Here is a 13,051-nt window from a genome sequence, read left to right as displayed (position 1 = left end):
TGCCGAGGTGACTATCCGGAGCTATGCCTAATTAGGTAATTAGCCGAATCAAAACAAAGGCAACGGCAACGAACCTTTGACTCTTCAACTGCATCAACTAACCAAAAGATGGCCTATTAGAGAGTAACCTTTGCGTCCAAATTTGGAGACGCGATGAAGGAGAAAGGAGTTTTGGGGCCGTTGGCTGGAATTGAGTCAGTTCTTTGCATATTGAGCTCATGAGAGACCTCGCTAGCGAGCATATTTTGGTGTTGACGCGAGGGCAAACTCAGAGGTTTATATTGACGGAACCATAATCCATTTCCTCATAGGCTCTGAACGTCATGATCGATAAATATCATAACTAGTCTGCGACTCCTAAAGTCAATCAGCCAGCCAAGGGCTCAAATCCGCCAACAACCGACACCTCTCTCCCCGTCCATCTTCCCACCTATCCCCATCAACGACCTTTAACACAGCCTCCAGCGGCGGACTGCCAGCATCCCCAGGCGCATAGCTGGTAATATTCAGACTGACCATCCCATCAAACGAAGACACCTTACCAACCGGTACACCGCCAGTCATATTGGCATTCAACATACTCGCAACGCCCCTCCCACCCTCCTTCCACTGCGCCCACACCGTCGCGTTTCCTCCAGCCTCGCCACCAAGAACCAACCCCTCCCCGCGCGTGATAAACTGCCTCCAAGCATTCTGCAACCCCAGCCGCAAAGGTGTCGTGACCGCCGTCCCAGGCGTATCCACCGGCGCAAGCAACACATCAACAGCCGACCCAGAACCAATATCAACGCCGTGGTACGCCGGTGGAACACTATACTGATACCGCCACGCTCTCGCCCCATCCTTGGCGGCGTACGCGTTCGCGAGCCAGTGCGAGGGACACACGAACGTCGCTTCAGCATAGAAGTTGTTAGCGACCTGCTGCCAGCCCGTAGCGTAGTCTGACACCGTCGTCGCGTACGGTGATTCGAGACCGTTGGTGCTGAAGCCTGGGTCCGTGTTGTTCGCATCCTTTGAGTTGGCCGTCAAGAATGCCTCGTGCTTCTGCGCGTAAGTCGCGAGGACTTCCGTTACGTTACCCCCCGAGAGCGCGGGGTAGTTGCTCTGCAGGAACGAGACAAAGTGTGCCTGGGTGGTAATATTTTGCCAGGTAAAATACGGTCCTTCATCCGCGACGTTGCTGGTGAGGACCCGCCGCCCGTTGACGCCGGCTTTCCCCTGAGACAACTCTTGCGTGAGGGTGTCGCTGATGAGTTTGCCGTCGATGACGGGCCGCCATTCCCATTGGCCGTAGCGGCCTTGGGTGCTTACCCAGTCGCTTGCATTCTGAAGCGTGAGGGAGTCTGCTTTCTGGAGGCAGGAGAAAAGGGATGAGGATGTAGCATTTGCAGAGCAGCCTATACGCTCTGCTAGGCTTTTGTATGCTCTCGTCGGTCTATCGCCGTCGTGTTTTCTGTTGTGACGTGTCAGTTCTTGCTTTACACATAGACCTCAATAAGGGTGAAGGGGGTCACTCACGGCAGAGTAGTCAAGTACGGACTGCTCGCAATAACACCATCAAACAACCCAACAGCCACATCACTTGCGGCCAACAACAACGCCCCTCCCGCGCCAGCAGACTGTCCCGCGACCGTCACCCTCCTCGGATCCCCTCCAAACTTGCCCACATGCGTCTTCACCCACCTCAACGCGTGGACCATGTCCCACAACCCAGCATTCGCGACCCCGCCGCCTTTCAGAAGCTCCTCCGACGAAAGGAACCCAAACGCGCCCAGACGGTACTGTATCACGACCGCCACATAGCTGTTATTATTCGTCACAATTTGCGAAGAAAAGTCAAACGAGGACGCAGAGTCGAGGTTATACCCGCCGCCGTGGATCCATACCACCACGGGGAGAGGTTTCGGCAGGGCCGTGGCGCCGGCCGGGGCAAAGACGTTGAGGAAGAGACAGTCTTCGTCGCCGGCGAAGGCGAAATTCTGGAGAGCGGCTTCTTCGGCTGCTGTTTTGGGGTATTGGAGGGAGCGGCGGGCCCATGGGCACCGCGGCGGGTTCGCTGTGGCTGGGGTGACGGTGTCGTTGGATGTGTTTGTGCCGCTGGATGTTGGGTCTTGGGGAAGTTTCCAGCGAAGGTCGCCTGTTGGAGGGGCTGCGTAGCGGATTCTGGGGTGAGGTTAGATCGTGAAGGGCGTTGTTATTTGAGAGAGCTTGTTTGAGAGGGCTTACCCTCTGAATATGTTGAGATTCAAGGTCGAGTTGAATGTTCCTTGGTATTTGGCATATCTCAGGTCGACGATCGGACCGTCCGCGGCCGAAGCTGCGGTTGCCAACAGAGGCACGGCAATGTGGAAGAGTGAATGGACCCTCATTGTCGTAGCTACCCCGATGAGTCTGGACTAGGTAGCGACTGAATAGCCTAATGATGTGTGCCTCGAGTGAAATATCGCCACCTCAGAGGACCATGGGACGATACGAAAGCGACGCAAAAAAGGCGACCACAGCTACAGAAAGACCTGTCTAGCGAGAGAGTTCATTGAAGTTTTACCCCGACTACGGCGTACGGACATCGGCGCCTTCGGGTGAATCCATGATGATGGACGTGGGGAACACGCAATAGAGTTTGAGTAGCTCATCAAACGCACTACAACCCCAGCCAGGATGTGAATAACTCAATTCCGCCCGACTCATGCGTTTGCCAGTCCCTTTTTTCCGCCTTACTTTTTGTAACCGTAGGGCAGGGGAAAAGAACGGTCCGGCAATTGGTTCTTACACTACTTTAGTTATGTGCCTTGAAGCATGGGCTGCTCCGGATATGGACCTCGGAAGGTCAGAAGCTTGTTGTTATACCAAACCTTTGCCACGCATATCGTTGTTAATTGTATAAAGTTTATGATTATGAGAGATCGTCGTCTTGGTATTGCTTGAGGCAGTCGACGTCTTTGCAGCTTGGCGAGTATCCGTATGGATTTGAAACAGCTACTTGTAGCCTTCAGTGCTCTCCACCTGTTGAGAGAACACTCAAGGATTGCAGTGTTTCTAACAACACCGTAATGCGCAAAGACATCACGTGGATCGGAAGCAGCCAGATGCTCAAGAGCGATGAACAGTCGTCACGTCCAAGACGCAGCAAGCGATGAGTTGATATGCAAGTAAATGAATGATGCTAGATTATCCGTGTAAAAGACATAATGACCCATGACAATCCCTTCCAACCCCGTCAGCATATCCTGTGTCTATGATACCGCAACTCCATGCTCAGTGCCAAGTGTGTCCGTGTATCCGTATTCCCGACCCCAAGTATCCTTACTTTCCATGCATACCATTGCAAAGGGTGCTGGTTGTTGAGCGTCTGATAACACTCACGCAGCTCAATGATCGTAACCCCGAGGAAGTCTACGAACTGTCACCGGGCGAAGAGGGAATAGGCTGAGGTCGTCCCTGGCTCGCGCTCTTGCGGGTATCAAACATCCTCGACACCCGGTTCTGGTGCAACGTATGCGCCGTCTCGTGGATCTTGTTCAAATCGTAGTGACGGATCATGAAGCTCGCGAAGAAGGCAATCACCGCCAACGAGACGTACACGCCGTGCACGCCCTTGAAGCCGAACGCATACGACTCCAAGACAGCATCCTTGAACGTGCCGTCTGCTAGGCCCTTGATGACGAGAAGATACTCCTCGGCGCGCTGAGCGATATCCTGCGCGATACCCTTGCGCTCAAGCTTCATAGCCATGACGTTCTGGAACGTGGTGGAACCAACGTTGACGCCGATGGCGCAGCCCAACATGCGCAGGAAGAGGTACATGGCCGCGGCGTGACCCGAGTTCTCGGGCTCGACGATGGCACCCGTGACGAAAGTCTGGGCGTTGAGGACGAAGCCGTGGCCGATACCGCCAATGGCGAGGGTGACGATGTGAACGGGCAAGGAGGTGTCCACGTCCCAGTAGATGAGGAGACCGGAGGCGATCGACATCAGGGCCCAGCCGATCCAGATGGACCAGCGGTACGCGTTGAAACGGGAGACGAGGATGCCGGAGATGATGGAGCCCGGGAGGAGGAGAAGGGTGACGGGAAGCATGGCTACGCCAGCCATGGTAGGGCTGTACTGCGAGACGGAGAGGAAGTAAAAGGGGATGTAGTACAGCTGGCCATAAAGCTACGAGGGGTTAGCGAATGATCATCGGAGGCGTGTTTGTGTGATGTACGTACAATGAAACCCTGAAGAAGGCCGAGGACGTAAACCGTGATGGCGCTACGGTCGGTGAAGAGAATCTTCTTCAAGAACGGGTATCTCGCGTAGCTGTGCTCGTAGAACAGAGTCACTGTCAAACCGGCAGCGCCGATGAAGACAGGCACCAAGGTCTGCGCGCTGCGCCAGGGGAAGTCGTTGCCGCCCCAGGAAATACCAACGAGGAATGTCACCATGGAGCCGATGAACAAGAAACCTCCAAGCCAGTCGACACGCTTGAGCTTCTCGCTGAAAGTTGCCGTGGGAGGCTTCAAGGTCAAGAGGATAGGAATGGCGAGCAGGGAGTAGCCACAGATGGGGAAGTTCAGGTAGAAGATCCATCTCCAGGTGGTGTGCTCGGCAACAGCACCGCCGATGATGGGGCCGGTGAGGGAGCCGATAGCCCACGCCATCTGACTGAAGATGGTGTCAGTTATGATTGCGCACGCAGGGTAGATCATTACTCACATGATTCCGTAGTACTTGGGGCGATGGCGGAGTGGCACAATGTCGGTAAAGACAACCAAGCTGAGCACATACATGCCGCCGGCACCAATACCCTGAATAACACGACCTCCGAGAAGCAGCCCGATACCGTTTGACACGCAGCAAAGGATAGTTCCAACAGTGAAGAAAACCAAGCTGCCAATCAGAATGATGGGACGGCCAAAGATGTCACTCAGAGAGGCCAAGAAAGGCATTGCGACTGCGCAAGATATTAGGTAGGATGTGCCAACCCAGAAAGCCTGCGTGGATGTTCCCCCAATATCTTGGATGATTGACTGCGCAAGAGAAGCATGTGAGCATCAAGCTACCAAAACATCGTCGCTACGAAGGCCGACTTACGCTCAAAGACGTGACAATCACGTTCGCATCCAAGGCAATCACGAACGACATGATGGATAACGTCGTGATGATGACCATCTGGTGCTTGGAAGGTTTCCATTCTGGTATGCTGTCCGACTCGTCGACGAGCATGGGATCGGAGATTCCTCGCTGGTCATGTTCCTTCGGCTCCTTGAGGGCGGTATACGAAGCGGCGGCCGGATCGTACGCCGTCGAAGAGTAAGACGACGTCGAGAGGACACTCTCATGTTGTTGTCGGTAAGCCATCTTGGGCAATCGTGCTCAAGACCAATGCCGCACGAAACTTGCAAAGAATATCGAGAGAATTTACAAGCTGAAGACACAGGGAGCATAGAAACGGAGAATTGCAGGTGCTCGCCCTTCTTTAGTATCTTGGGAAGCACATGCCCTGTCGGTGCTTGCTTCGCATCTCAGGGTGGCGACCAAGCTCGAGGCCCGGCTTGCCGTGCGCTGGCATATGCATCTCACATTGGCGAGGTACATACCGGCTTACGCCCCACCGCAGACTGCAGAATCTTGAGCCTCAAAGAGTATCACAGTTCGGGCCATAAAGGGCAGTTGGGTCCTCGGGGGCGAGTAGCTAACCAACGTTGCCGGGCTGCGAGCCTGCTTGCTTGCAGCTCGGTGAGTGCTTTGCTGTCGTCCGCACTCATCTCTCGATTGTTTCATTGGCTGATGCCGCGCGGATCAGTGCGGAACAACATCCTTTGATACCATATCGACAGTTCAGGGCTGGACTGATATGAAAGGCGGTAGCTTTGGGTGTTTGGAGACGTACCGCCGATTCTGGCATAGGCAATCACAGAGTTTGAAATCCTGGTCCCAAGGCCTCGGACTCAGGCCACTGAGCGTTTGGTAGGATCCTGCAAACTGGGTCGCTCAGGAGTTCTGATAAGATTGAGCTGATATCTTCACGAAATAACCGTTGACAGGCTATTCTCACATCAGCTGTGGCCAGTATTGTGTGTAAACTTCCTCGTGTGTCTGTTCAAGTGCTGACAGCGACGCCAGCACAGCTTTCTCGACAAGCATAGTGCTTCTTCGGTAGCATGACGGCCATACTGACGCTTGCTATCCTTTTCAGGCCAGCGGGTGTAAGCACGACACTGGAATTGAGCACCGGGATGCGACCTCAAAAAGCTGGACGGGGCTGGCCCGGGTAGAGACGTCGTACCCGTACCCGACAGACGGGACCCGTGCGTGCCTCATTGGTGCATGGTGGTTTTAAGCTATCAAGTGGCGGTGCTTCATCGCGAACTGTCTTATGGGAAAGTCGGCCTAGACTATTGTTCTTCTGTCTCCGATATCAGACGATCGGGCCGGGATCTCGAACAGACAGTCTTGGAACTTCCCAGCCGGATGGGATTACCGGCAAAAGTGAGAACTGATGGCATGTGCCTTTTCATCGAACTTTGCTTGGGCCATGGACGGTGGGTGACTGAGGAGAGCGAGCGGTCGCTTCCGTGCGCTTATCCAATGATAATGTGGCTGTCTACAAGATATGTTTTCTGGGTAGATGCGGGTAAGTCGTACAAGTGTTTGGGTCCGTTGGTTGGTAAGTATTGTTATCCGGTGCCTGTCAAGCGCAAGAGGCGGCCAGCTTGCAAATTGACGTGCCGTCCAATTGCTCCATTCAAGCTAAGGCTCGCTTTGTCCACTTCTGGCTATTCGCAAATGTGTTTGCTGACTGTGAATGCCCGACCATGTCGTCTCACGTCACTGACAATCAGAAACGAAACACAGCCACTGATACTGCTTGAGCGAGAGGATCCTGCAGAGAGTCCTCCTTTCCCCAGTCGCCAATTGCTTGAGCGCGCGCGGCAACATGCACCACTAGCCTTCGATAGCCACACGTACGATGCTGATCTGATGTTCGGGCGCCCGGTCACTAGTCGAGGTTTAGCGCTGTCAGAGGCGGGCTTTATACCCGACTGACACTGCACGACTGCTGACCTCTGGGTGAGAGAGCTGTGGTCTACTTCATGCCGTGGCATAGATTGTGCTGATGACTGGAAATATCTCACGGCACCAATGCATCGATTGATTTGAATACGTCGGTGAAATGAACTAGGGGCCTAATCAATAATCTAGATGGGTGGAAAGCCGTTGAACAGAAGCTCATGGTCACGGACAAAGATGATTCCAAGGCCGGTGCGCAAAGCTTGGCGAAAGACATCATCAGATGAAAAGCAACGCCATGCCAGTGCGTGCAGGCAGGTTTCATTGCGGATTGAGGTGAGTGTCAATGGGGCCGGCGGGTGCGAGGCGCAGTCTGGTCTTCATTGCAGTCGCTGGATGGCGATGGAAATGCAGGTATGTTCATTCAGGGTAAGGGAGAAAGCAGCCGAATACTACGCGGCAGAGTTCTCAACTCTAGCCGAACCATTCTTCTCTCCTTCTGAGGCTGAGTTGGTCCAGTGGCGGAATTGTCGTGCCGGTAGCTTCAACTCAAACATGCGATCAATTTCAGCCGGCGTTCGTCCCTTCATCTCGGGTACCAGGAAGAAGGCAATGACAAGCCCGAGGGCACAAAGACCAGCGAACACGAAACCGGTCTTGGCTTTAAGGTTGCCTTTGTCGGGGTTGAAGATGTATGGCAACACAAATCCAAAGATGGAGTTGTTTGCTCCCGCAGTAAACCAACCGATAGCTTGGGCTTTGGAACGTAAATGCAGCGCTGAGGTTTCGGCACCGACAACGTGTGAGGCAGGCCAAACTCCCAGACCCGCCACAATGACTACCGCTATCAATGTCATGGATGTGTACCTGTTGCAGTCAGTTAGGGCGGCGTTCACGACCACGAGGCTATGGTTAACGTACCATGGTATCACTGGACCCGACCAGCAGCCGGCAATTCCCATGGCGGTCCAGATTATGGACAAGACGGATAGCGTGCTTAGAATGAGCCGCCTACGTCCTACCCTCGAGAGAACCCATACGCTCATGATGTTGGCAATCAAACCACAGACGAGGCCGAGTATAAGAACGATGACGCTTAGGTTGGCTTTCATGCCAACGACTTGCACAAAGTAGCTCGACTTTGACAGCAACGTCAGACCGAAGATGTTTGGCAATGAGTTGGAGAACATGATGATCAAGGTGCGCCTAAGGTTGACACCGCGGAATGAGTCGACATAGGTCGCATTGGTCAGTCGCCTTTCATGCTCGATGTTGCGGCGGATGGTGTCGAGAGTGTCCTCAGGGTCGGCACCAGCGGGATCCAGCTTCAGTTGAGCCTTGTGAGCCTGGGAATTCTTATTCCTCCGAATGAGATACGTCGGGCTTTCGGGGATCAGAAACGCCATTAACAATGGAAGGGCAGAAAATGGCCATTGTGATGCAAAGCAAATAGTGTATCCGTTCGCCAGGTTGAGGCACGCAAAGATGACTACGGCACCAGTCAGCTGGCCAAGCAGCGTGAAGATTGGGAAAAAGGCCAGGAGCGGTCCTCTGAGATTAGGCGGTAGGATCTCCGACATGTACGTCTGGGAAGTCGTCATGACCATGCCGATGGCTCCTCCTTGGAAGCCTTTGCCAGCAAGGAAGATGATTCGCCGAGTATGGATATCAGGAGAGAGGTTGGAAATGAAGCAGACAGCAACACCAATGGCTGACAGAAAGGATCCCAATGCAAGCGACGCTCGACGACCATATCTGTCTTGGAATACACCTCCAATCAAAGAGCCAATCATGGAGCAGCCTGGGCTGACGAAGTTCCAGAGACCGAGCCAGAGTGAAGGCAGAATCCACTTTCCATTAAGCTGTTGACCAAAGTCATGCCTGGAAAGGTTTAGTTAGCCAGACGGTTCAATACCAAGGACAGGGAGCCTCAAAGGGCAAGGAAACATACTGAAAGCTGGGCATTGCTGAAACTGTGCCAACAATGACATAGTCGTAGCCGTACATCAGGATGGCGGAAGTCATGCCGATACAGTAGAGAACGACGCGACGCCACCTCTTGATTGACTGCCACAGAGTAAGGTGGCCATGCTGGTTGGTTTCTGGTTCCGAATTATTCGTACTTGCTATGCTGTTCACGGCGTTCAAGCGGCCGACGTTCACGGACTTGACACTCATGTTGTACAAGTCGTCAGCGGCATATCTCGTTGGCGGGCCCGAGCGATTGGGTGAGGCTTCGACGGTTTCTCGAGGCTTTGTGAGGTGCTTGTGATGGCTTGTCTTTGGTCCAAGAACTGCCGACAATGAAATGGTTGTTGGAGTCGATGGGAAGCGCATCTAGAAGGCGAGGGAGCGGCAGCATTTTCATTCAAGAGAGTAGCACGCTTATTGCGCCCACGACGCTGGCCGAATACAAGCTAGGCTGGCATTCTAAGCCGCTTCCAGATCTTGGCGACTCTGCTAGGTGTGATCCGCATGTGTCCAAGACATTTCCAGGTTGCATTGCACCACCGCCAAGAGCATGTATTTGCAACTCAGAGCCTGTGGCGGGGAAAGTTCCTTTGGGGGATGGTGAGGACTGTCCAATGAATCGAGGTGGATGAAATTGGCATGCTGGCACCCGCGTTGTTGAGAGAGAGGGAGTTTCTTCTTTCGCCTGCGACACGCAGAATGCCGATGTGGAAATAGAAAAGATACGGGGCGAACCGGCCAGCTGACGACGAGGGGAACAGTCCTCTGGCCACCATCCAGCAGGTCGTTTGCAGGTTGCGTTTGCCTCGGCTTACGGTTGACGAGGTCGAGAGCGAGTGTTCAATCTTGCTGGCTTGTGTTGTAGGGGCTAGCCGCCCATTGTTTGCTCGAATGCGAAGCTTTGCGCCAAATGATCCGGCTCATTTAGAGTTGGACATTGGCATTTAGGTCTTTTGTTCTCCTCGCGAATCTTGTGACGGCGCGTCTAAATCCGAATCCGTACATGGCGCGCTCCTGCGTAGCGCAACTTGGACGCTTCGCCATATTCTAGGCGCCCATGATCCATTGGCGATCTGCGTCAGGCACTTATCAATCGATCTGGTCTCTAGACGAGGAATATTTGCACAGCAGAGTTGTCGAGGCGTTCCCGATGATCCTCTGCCGCAGGCCTAGCGCAAGACATCTTCAAACGCATTCGAAATCAGTACGCTGAAGCGATCAGCCTTCTAAGCGATAAGAAAACGGTTTTGATCTTCAGGGTGGGTTAGGAAATAGTTGGATGTTCGGCCGATAGCATGGGAGATCCATGCCTTCTGCTACAGATCGATTGAGTCTTTGCAAGAGGAGGTCCTGTTCAGGAAAGATTCGAGTGCTCTTCCATCCCTGCAGCACACCCTCTTGAACGAGATACGTCCGTTAGGATGGAGGCGAGTCCACTTGAGCGGGCCATCATGCACGTGGGCGACGTGCCAGTCCTCAGGGATGTCCGGTGTATGATGCGGGGGGTCTGTCACGGCGTAAGGACGGGGAATACCTTCCGGGCCCGTCGCCGGCTGTGATCACTGATGGTGAGGTATCAATTCCGACCCCCAAGTGCCTATGATGCCGTGCGTGCGTGGAGGACAGGTTGTGCTCCAAGAAGTGGAATGCGTTGGCAATGGAGGGCTGAGAGAGGCACGAGGGCGATTCGCCGAGATGCGAGTGGCTGCTTCAGAGGCTTAGGGGGCTGCGGCCTAGGTATGCTGCACTCAGGTTGCACTCGTTGGCACAGATTTTCTCGAGGGCAGCATCAGCATAAGGTGGTCGTGAATGCGCCAAGTCGCAAGTGCTGGTCGCGCGAAGAAGAAAAAAGCAAATATTCATTTGATGGATAGATTGGAGGAGGACTAGAGGAGGACTAGAGGAGCTGGACGGGAGCCTTCAAGCAAGGTGGAGGTACGTACTTACAATCTGTATGTACCGGAGGCCGGGGGGACCTTTCCCCTTCTTCTTGTCGCTCGTCTTTCCAGTTTGAGAGAGACGAACAAGTAGGTACGTTAAAGGTACCTTACCTAAGGTACCTTAGGTAGATTGGGTGGAGTCTCAGAAACTGGAGAAAGGAAGGTGCAATGGCAACTCCGAAAACTTAATGGTAAACGAAAAACACGATGAAGAAGTCACGACGCGATGCTCCTGCCTTACCTACGTTCGTTACGGAGTAATTGAGGTAGGTTCCTTCCCTTGGAGCTCAACCTGGTGGTCATGATCGCGTGGTCTGTGCGTGTCGACCAGGCACGGGCCAGGAACCATCGCGTTTTCATTGACTGTCGAGGCGGGTGGTGGATCTCGGTGGGTCCATTTCGTTGACATCACCACTGAGGGCGCGGTGATGGCGTCGGCAACGTGCTTTTCTGCATCGTCATTGCTCAACCCCCTGGATCAGCGACAGCGGCCATGCAGCGTTGAACTCACCTTCCAGCCTGCCTTATCCACTCATCTTGACTACTTCGCTTCGTGTATAATTCATATCGAACTGCCTTACCGCTCATCAATCCACTCATATCAGTGCATGCGACCTGTCTTCATCGCGATGGCGAGAGCAACCCGTTCGAGTGCTCGTTTGGCCTCGACTGCCACGAAGCCAGCAGACACCCCGAGTGCTACCAATGGCGCAACAAAAAAAGGTCGGTCTGTGAAGCAGACTTCGTCGGACAAGGAGAATACGCCTCAGCCAGAGAAAAGGAAACGGACAACAAGCAAAGCTGCAAGCTCAACACCGGCCAAGAAGGTCAAGACGGAGGATGCGGACCACACGGCGTCCCCGGATTTCGCCAACGTACCAGCCCTGACACCACTCAAGAAGGAACACGTCAAATCTGAAAGCCCAGACACTAAAGCAAAAGTCCAAAAGTCTCCTGCAGACTTAAAGTCCAAAAAGCTCAAGGCCTACTCTCAATACGCTGACAAGTCACCCTTTCCTGACTTCCCGCACCCGACACCGGACGAGTGCAAATTGGCCCACCGCATTCTGGCCAAACTGCACGGAAAACGAGAACGCCCTGCCGAAGTCAAGGCATCTTCAACCCGCGCCGGCTGCGGAGACTCGCCGTCGGTCCTCGATGCGCTGGTCAGGACCATCCTGAGCCAGAACACGAGCGACACAAACTCCACCCGCGCCAAGAGGAGCATGGACGACGTCTACGGTGGCAGCGACGAGTGGGAGAAGATTGTCGAGGGCGGGATCCCCAAGCTGCAGGAAGCCATCAAGTGCGGTGGGCTGAGCCAAGTCAAGAGCAAGGTCATTGTCGGCATCCTGAACCAGGTCAAGGAGAAGTACGGCTCGTATTCTCTCGATCATCTCTTCAATGTCAGCAATGAAGACGCGATGCAGGAGCTCATTAGCTTTCAGGGAGTCGGCCCGAAGACTGCTAGTTGCGTTCTTCTCTTTTGTCTGCAGAGGGAGTCGTTCGCAGTGGATACCCATGTGTGGAGAATCACCGGTCTCATGGGGTGGCGGCCGAAGAGCGCCTCGCGCGACGAAACCCACGCACATCTCGATGTTAGAATCCCAGATGAAGACAAGTATGGGCTTCACATCCTGCTTGTCAAGCACGGCAAGGTATGCAGTGAGTGCAAAGCTGGTGGTAAGAGTGTTGGAAAATGCGAGTTAAGAAAGGCTTTCCGCCATGAAAAGATCAAAAGTGAAGAAGGGAAGCCTTCCGATCTCAAAGTAGAGGCAGAGCCTTGAAGGCAGTTGTTATGGGTTGGTTATTCTAAACGGACATGTCTGAAATTCATTAGGTATCTACTTTACATAAACCTAGCCCTGTTTTGCAGTACGAGGAGTAACATCAAGGCTTTTAGTTAATCAATATACCAAGGACATTACCACCATAAGCTATGAGACTAATCCGACATAAACCTTAAGGTGGTAGATGTAAGACAATGAATTATTACAAATTCGTCCACGTAAAATAGTTAGAAAAGGCGAGGTTTCTGATCTACTTTAGGTTTAATCACACTCGCGGACGCTTGAAAATGTACGTTGAGAAATCTAACAGAGCGCTGGCTTCATAACGATACAATTAAAATTATAATAATGCGATAG

The 13,051-nt window shown here is 53.4% G+C and overlaps 4 protein-coding genes across 4 annotated transcripts; 1 reads left to right on the top strand and 3 right to left on the bottom strand.

Annotated features, from left to right (window-relative positions):
• Window positions 1-363: 363 nt before the first annotated feature.
• On the bottom strand, window positions 364-2,589 carry CPAR01_07846 (carboxylesterase; the record flags this gene model as incomplete). The annotated part of the gene is made up of 4 exons (XM_060492115.1): window positions 364-1,453; window positions 1,519-2,163; window positions 2,227-2,391; window positions 2,555-2,589. 4 exons carry the CDS (start codon window positions 2,587-2,589, stop codon window positions 364-366), a joined length of 1,935 nt encoding a protein of 644 aa, XP_060348485.1.
• An 804-nt stretch (window positions 2,590-3,393) lies between these two features.
• CPAR01_07845 (major facilitator superfamily transporter) lies at window positions 3,394-5,340 on the bottom strand (the record flags this gene model as incomplete). The annotated part of the gene is made up of 4 exons (XM_060492114.1): window positions 3,394-4,155; window positions 4,209-4,644; window positions 4,696-5,009; window positions 5,074-5,340. 4 exons carry the CDS (start codon window positions 5,338-5,340, stop codon window positions 3,394-3,396), a joined length of 1,779 nt encoding a protein of 592 aa, XP_060348484.1.
• A 2,105-nt stretch (window positions 5,341-7,445) lies between these two features.
• Window positions 7,446-9,330, bottom strand: CPAR01_07844 (uncharacterized protein; the record flags this gene model as incomplete). Its single annotated transcript, XM_060492113.1, has 3 exons — window positions 7,446-7,860; window positions 7,915-8,874; window positions 8,945-9,330. 3 exons carry the CDS (start codon window positions 9,328-9,330, stop codon window positions 7,446-7,448), a joined length of 1,761 nt encoding a protein of 586 aa, XP_060348483.1.
• Window positions 9,331-11,533: 2,203 nt separating this feature from the next.
• On the top strand, window positions 11,534-12,691 carry CPAR01_07843 (base excision DNA repair protein; the record flags this gene model as incomplete). Its single annotated transcript, XM_060492112.1, has 1 exon — window positions 11,534-12,691. The coding sequence occupies one exon, from the start codon at window positions 11,534-11,536 to the stop codon at window positions 12,689-12,691; it is 1,158 nt and encodes a 385-aa protein (XP_060348482.1).
• Window positions 12,692-13,051: the final 360 nt, after the last annotated feature.

Source organism: Colletotrichum paranaense (assembly GCF_030867605.1).
Source record: "Colletotrichum paranaense strain IMI 384185 chromosome Unknown Scaffold_6.1, whole genome shotgun sequence".
In the NCBI taxonomy this organism is placed as follows: Eukaryota; Fungi; Ascomycota; class Sordariomycetes; order Glomerellales; family Glomerellaceae; genus Colletotrichum; species Colletotrichum paranaense.
This window is presented reverse-complemented; position numbering and strand designations above follow the sequence as displayed.